At 41.6% G+C, this 6,749-nt stretch overlaps 2 protein-coding genes across 3 annotated transcripts in view; both read left to right on the forward strand.

Moving 5' to 3' along the window:
- Nucleotides 1-6,749, forward strand: part of LOC101860435 (pathogenesis-related protein PRB1-3-like) — a 9,949-nt gene that overhangs the window by 1,957 nt on the left and 1,243 nt on the right. Inside the window, exon 4 of the mRNA XM_035971689.1 lies at nt 6,428-6,528. Coding sequence (XP_035827582.1) covers nt 6,428-6,528 — 101 coding nt within the window. The remainder of the gene's footprint in view (nt 1-6,427; nt 6,529-6,749) is intronic.
- On the forward strand, nt 1,211-3,643 carry LOC101859354 (actin, clone 302). Of its 2 annotated transcripts, none has more exons than XM_005105632.3 (2): nt 1,211-1,375; nt 2,454-3,643. In XM_005105632.3, exon 2 carries the CDS (start codon nt 2,465-2,467, stop codon nt 3,611-3,613), a length of 1,149 nt encoding a protein of 382 aa, XP_005105689.1. In that variant the 5' UTR covers nt 1,211-1,375; nt 2,454-2,464; the 3' UTR covers nt 3,614-3,643. The 2 variants fall into 2 exon arrangements, with proteins under 2 accessions (XP_005105689.1, XP_005105690.1); XM_005105633.3 differs by having other exon boundaries at nt 2,457-3,643.

The raw sequence follows: 6,749 nt of genomic DNA on the forward strand, positions 1-6,749 counted from the left end.
GAGAGAGAGAGAGAGGGGAGAGACAAAGAGAGAGACAGAGAGAGAGAGGGAGAGAGAAAGAGAGGAGGGGGTAGGGGGAGGAAAATGGGTTCTGAAGAAAAAAACAAGGTTCATCATGAGGCGGACTTAGAGATACAGATATCTGATAGATAGACAGGGTGACTGACACGATAACCGTTACACTATAAGCAATAATGAATAAATAATATTAAATGAATGGATGGAAAAATAAACAAATGAATAAAATAGATAAATACATAAATAAATAAATAAATTAATAGATTAATTAATTTTTTAAAAACCGGAGTGAGGGCAAATGAAAACGAAATTATATATAACGTTCAGTTGCAACGATATAAGTAACCAACGACGTACTCCACACGATGCATGACTCATTAAATGTGAACTAACCACCAAACTACATGTAGTTCATTAGTCAAAGACTCTAGATAGACGCACAGTCATATCTGTGTTGTAGCAAAACAATGACGTCACCTGTGAGTTCAAGAGCATTGTTCTCTTTTACTCTCCGCTGGGCCTCCGCCCTCATCGAATAATAACACGACATGTACTGATCGGTCATATTTTTGACGGTGAATATAGTACACCTTATCCACAAACTGGCGGTTGAAAAGACTTTTTTCGCACGAAAGGGTTTGCTTGCACAGCGGGGGGTGTCGTTCGGACCACGGACGTCCCTCGGCCTTGTGCTACAGGGAGTTTACGGTCTCTGAGTGTGTGTGTGTGTGTGGGGGGGGGGGTCTATATTTAGTAACATACGTTTCTCCAGCACTATTGGTTGTATCAGGTCTGGTTGTAGACAACCTTGCTTTATTTTTAACTTAACAAAACTGTTACAATTTTTATTGGAAATGACTCCTTCTACCAACGCAATCGTTTAACAGAGTTAATATTTGAAAAGCAAACCAGGCAGTTAGTGCTGTCGTTTTGTGCTTGTTGTATCGTCTCTTTGACGCAAGACAAGTTTTACATTCTACGACCATGGAGACCGGGGCGGAGACCCGATTTCTAAATTTAGTAACATACTTTATTCGGTTGTTTCATTGGGCGGAGATAACTTCGCCCGCTTATTTTTAGCATCGGGATCACCTTTCGCGGAAAAGACTGTGATTCAGTGTTCGTTTGAACCCGCGGGAAAATTAGTTTAAATACGAGTGCTGGTAACAACCTCTGCACAACGGCAGCAGCAACTTCAGCAAGAAGACGTCCTTTCCTGCACTATCTGAATCGTTGACTCCTCGAGAAACGACCACCTGCTTTTGCATCTTCCTTGTCTGCTATACGGATTCCAACAAACTTTGCTCACATCGTTCAGACGATATTGCAAGATTTGAGCTTTTCCAGTCTACTAATTGTAAGTATGAGAAAAGAGTGTAATAAGAAATTTATGCTCTGCACGTTGTTTCTAATAATCTGATTTGTTAGTGCACAGGGAACGTTGCTTAAACTTACATTGTTAGAACATCTGACTAACTATGAAATAGTCTACATTGATATACTTTTTATTTATTTAGCAACTAGATAAGAAAATGATAATCTGTTTGGAGCGTAGTGTTTTAAACTTTGCTGTCTTGACTATTTAAAACGACATAGACTTATATAATGGGTAAATCAGATTTGATTTATTTAAATTATATTCAAGAATAATATTTTGAAAAGCAAATTTTAATGTTACACACGTCTTAAAAACATACATAGGTCTACATAATATAAAGAAGGAATGATGATATAACTGAGCGCACTGACTCTGAAGTGTGCTAGTACCGGTTGTTGCTGATGAATATTTTGTTATTGTACCGTATATGGAACCGAAGTCATACAGAACTAAATGTATTCTTGAATACCATGGATTCAGAAATAAAGAATTAGAGAAATAAAGGGAAGGTGTGTGTGTGTGTGTATGTGTGTGTGTGTGTGTGTGTGTGTGTGTGTGTGTGTGTGTGTGTGTGTGTGTGTGAGAGAGAGAGAGAGAGAGAGAGAGAGAGAGGGGGGGGGGCAGAGATATACAGATAGACAGAAAGATAGTAGATAGATAGTCATATAGATAGAGATAAATAGATAGATAGATAGATAGATAGATAGATAGATAGATAGATAGATAGATAGATAGATAAAGAGAGAGGGGGAGAGAGGTGAAGAGAGAGAGAGAGAGAGAGAGAGAGAGAGAGAGAGAGAGAGAGAGAGAGAGAGAGAGAGAGGGGGGGGGGATATAGAGCATTTTATCAACAGCAGAACCCATTCATTTAACATGTACATGGCTCTGTTAAATGAATATTGTTACAGTGTTATAGTTATTTATACATGCAGTATTTGTCCGAAAAGAACTGAGGCTCATCGAATGTTGCGATACGAAAAAAGCCTAGAACAAATAAATGTAACATATGCGATGATTCATTTAGAGAACATTACACAAATCTCCTCTTTTCTCTCAGCAGAGTTCGCCATGACCAACACACAGTACATCTACTCTGACAACCCAGAGCCCGTCGTCATTGACAACGGCTCGGGCATGTGTAAAGCTGGGTTTGCTGGCGATGACGCGCCAAGATGTGTGTTCTCTGCCGTCACTGGACGTCCCAAGTACCAGAAGGTCATACCTGGGATGGGCCACAAGGACTGTTACATCGGAGACGAGGCCCAGGCCAAGAGAGGAATCCTGAGTATGCGTTACCCTGTAGAACACGGGATTGTCACCAACTGGGACGATATGGAGCAGATCTGGCACCACACTTTCTACAACGAGCTGCGGGTGGCGCCTGAAGAAAGCCCCGTGCTCCTCACAGAAGCCCCACTTAACCCGAAAGCCAACAGAGAGAAGATGACCCAGATTATGTTCGAGACCTTCAACGTCCCCGCGTTTTATGTAGGAATCCAGGCTGTGCTGTCTCTGTACGCTTCTGGTCGCACCACTGGTATGGTGATGGATTCAGGGGACGGCGTGACGCATTTTGTGCCCATTTACGAGGGCTACGCTCTCCCGCACGCCATCAAGAGAGTGGATCTGGCTGGGAGAGATCTTACAGAATACTTGGGCCGAATTCTCAGCGAGAGAGGCTATAGCTATACCTCCTCGTCCGAGAAGGAGATCATCAGAGACATGAAAGAGAAACTCTGTTACGTGGCTTTGGATTTCGAGCAGGAAATGAGCGCGGCTGCGAAATCGTCTAGCGTGGAAAAGTCATACGAGCTTCCCGATGGTGGAGTTGTTACTGTCGGCAACGAACGTTTCCGTTGTCCTGAAGTTCTCTTCCAGCCGTCTGTCACTGGTCGCGAATCTGCAGGCGTTCACGAGCTGTTGTATAACTCGGTCCAGTCTTGTGATATCGACATCCGCAAAGATTTGCTCCACAATACAGTTCTGTCAGGGGGATCAACCATGTATCCGGGGTTTGCGGACAGGATGCAGAAAGAATTAACGGACTTAGTTCCCCCGTCGAACAAGGTGAAAGTCATTGCCTCTCCAGAGCGGAAGTACTCTGTGTGGATCGGCGGATCTATCTTGGCGTCCTTGTCTACCTTCCAGCAGATGTGGATCTCCAAAGAAGAGTACGACGAGTGTGGCCCTTCCATTGTCCATCGAAAGTGTTTTTGAGAACTGGATGGTCAGAAAATGAATTATATATACAGAAACTTTAAATGATATTCCAGCAGAACAAAAGAGCCTTATCTGTTGCATCATTTCTCCAAACTGCACACATACCCATCAGAGTAGGAGAAAGGCGTTTTAACGGAGTGCTCTTATATATACACTGTACACGATACAACAGCTGTCATGACAAACTGCTGATCCCCCCCCCCCCCCCCCCATATCGAGACAGGAAAAGGAAGAAACTTTTAAAACAACTAATTAAGTTGGTGAGTCTCTTTAAAGAATAAGCCTCAAACAACATACATTTTATACTTGAACCCCCCCCCTCCCGCCCGCCCGAAAACTTTAAACACGTAAGAGATCAAATTATTTTAATAAGTCGCCCTAGCTTGATAAACAGAGGACCATGCTTTCCCTCTACCTCAGCGCGCTGGTTCTGACTGCAGTCTTAGGTCCATAACGTCTGCTTCACCTGGTCACAACTTTATTGTTACTCTGGAGCTGTTCATCCTTCTCGTCTTGAGAGGTCGGCTGTTGCTTTGACGATTTGCGTCAAAGTGTTTTGAATTTGCAAGAAAGAACATTATCCTTGATTGACTGTTGTTTGAAAGCAGTTTTCCCTGTGATGAGAGTGAACGATGTGTTCGGGACGAGTGAGAGGTTGATATTGTGTGAATCTAATTTAAAATGTCTTTATTTTTAAATTTATGAATCACATTATTATTTCATATGCATGTAATATTATTTTTCTCAAATATATTGATATTTGAAAACGACACATTTGTTCCCCACAGATGCCAGTATTCATCATTTTCAATTACCGTATCACGTGTTTGCTACGAGACTGTTATTTATTTCTGTCAATAATTGTTATATATGTACTATACTCATACATTTTTTACATTGTCAATTTTTTGCCCATAGCATTTTGTTTTTGTTAAAGAAAAACGGTGACAATAAACATTGTTGTTTGTAACTACTAGATCTTTGCCTTTCATGCTACATGTCATTGTATATTCCGTTGTGCATGTGTACATGTATTCTTTTATTCTTTTTCCCAATCTCTACGATTGTATTTCTCAACCTTTCTTAGTGACTCACTTGAGGCATTTCAACATTAATTCAAATAAACAGCTTCAGTTTCTAATGCTCAGATCATTCATACCTGGGAACACTCAGAAAAGTTGAGAAGTAACGTTAAAAAACTAGAGCCAGGAACGCATGCTGGTCTCGTATATCAGGTAACAAACATACCACTGAGATTCAAGAATGAGGCCCTACAAGACGTTGAAAAATGTACAACCGGGCTTTTCTGTACTAAAACAGTCCAGAACTATGTATGATTGTAAACGTTTTACGCCACACTCGACACAATTAGGGTTGTTCAAGAGGTAGGCTGCTTCGATTATGTAGGTGGGTGGTTGGTGGGTGCTCTGGTGTGGTTTGCTCCTTCTTTCCTATCAAACATCTATCGTCCTTATCTCTCCTCCTTTTTTTTGTATGTTACTCTCTTGTAACATATCTATTCTTCGGCACTGAAATGACCTTATTGTGTTGCAAGTGCTGTAAAACTTTTACTAAAACAAAAAAACTAAGATTATGTAATGCTTGTCAACCCCAGCCCGCGCTTAACGTGACACAGTAACCTACTACATTACGGAGACACATGACGTACTCGATGACACTGAATGTCCCCACTCAAGAATCGAGCTCACGTCTTCTACATGCGTAGCACTAGCCTAGAAAAAGGAACCGTTCACAAATGACGTCAGCTCAAAAGGGGGAAGGTCGGGGGTGGGGTGTCAGTTAAAAGTTGACAAAAGTTGACGTGGGGGGGGGGGGGGGTCCTTTCAAAATTTACGTCAACCATGATGCTCTAAAAGGTTGGGGTAAAAAGAGAAAAAAAAAAAAGAAAGGTAGAAAAAATATTATAGACCACAATCTTGGCCTAAAATTAACACAGTTAAATTGGACCATACTATTTTTTTGCTTTGTTTATTTTCCAAGCTGTGATAATCAATCTATTTGTTTTGATTACTTTGATTGGTTAAAATTGATAATAAATAATTTGACAGTTCATGTATTTTTCTTTGTAGTATTCTTTTGCCAAATTTTAGCTGACGTCATTTGTAAACGGTCCTTAATGTACATGTAAACCAATGTTTCCTGGCACAAACTCTTTTTCACAGTAGCTTCTTTCTATCTAACTGATCTCGTTCGATTCCCAAGATGATAATTTTGTTTTTTACATTGAATTTGTCTTTTCTATATTATTAGGATGTTGTATCCCACTCACCCTGGGTTGACCCCGACAGACAGGGTCAACACAGACCGCGCCCTGAACGATCTTCTAGAGAGGGAAAGTTTGTTTATAAATGTAGGCCTACCTAAATTATATGTAATTGTGTATACGTACATCATCTGTACACTGGAGTGCCCTTGAAGGGCCCTGACTCACAGGAGCAATGCAGCGCGTTTCCGTAATTACTGAAATTGTGACAGGTCACATTGGTAGCCAGTGGTTATGCTACTGAACCCGTTATCGTGAGATTGCTGGTACGGGGGTTTCAAGACTCTGCTCGGCCCGACGTTGTGTCCTTGGGAAAAGCACTTTACACGAACTTCCCACTTGACTCCGTCCATTCGGAGATGGACGTTTAACTCGGAGGTCCCGCTTCGTAAAGAACATAATAGTGTTGATAGGGGCGTTAAACCGGTACTATTTCATAGTTTAAAAAAATTGTGTCGAGGGTTGAGTAAAACATTTTGATATCTAACCGACGTTCTCACGTCTCTCTTTGTTTGGTGTGTCGCCAGGGGCAACGTGTTGACCCAGCAGCCTTACCAACAGGGCGGGGGCCGCTGCTCCAACTGTACGGAGGCCGCGCCCGACTGTGACAGGGGCCTGTGTTATTACGGTCAGTACTGGGGGCTTGGTGATGATGATGATGATGATGATGATGATAATGGTGATGATGATGATGATGATGATGAGGATGATGACGACAACAACGCAACGACGACGACGATGCTGCTGCTGCTGCTGCTGCTGCTGATAATGATGATGATGATGATGATGATGATGATGATGATGATGATGATGATGATGATGATGATGATGATAATAAAAACAACAACA

Source organism: Aplysia californica, unplaced genomic scaffold (assembly GCF_000002075.1).
Source record: "Aplysia californica isolate F4 #8 unplaced genomic scaffold, AplCal3.0 scaffold00482, whole genome shotgun sequence".
Lineage (NCBI taxonomy): Eukaryota > Metazoa > Mollusca > Gastropoda > Aplysiida > Aplysiidae > Aplysia > Aplysia californica.

Excerpts from the sequence above, each read along its gene's own strand:
- LOC101859354 (XM_005105632.3), top strand. The coding sequence starts at position 2,465 with ATGACCAACACACAGTACATCTACTCTGACAACCCAGAGCCCGTCGTC.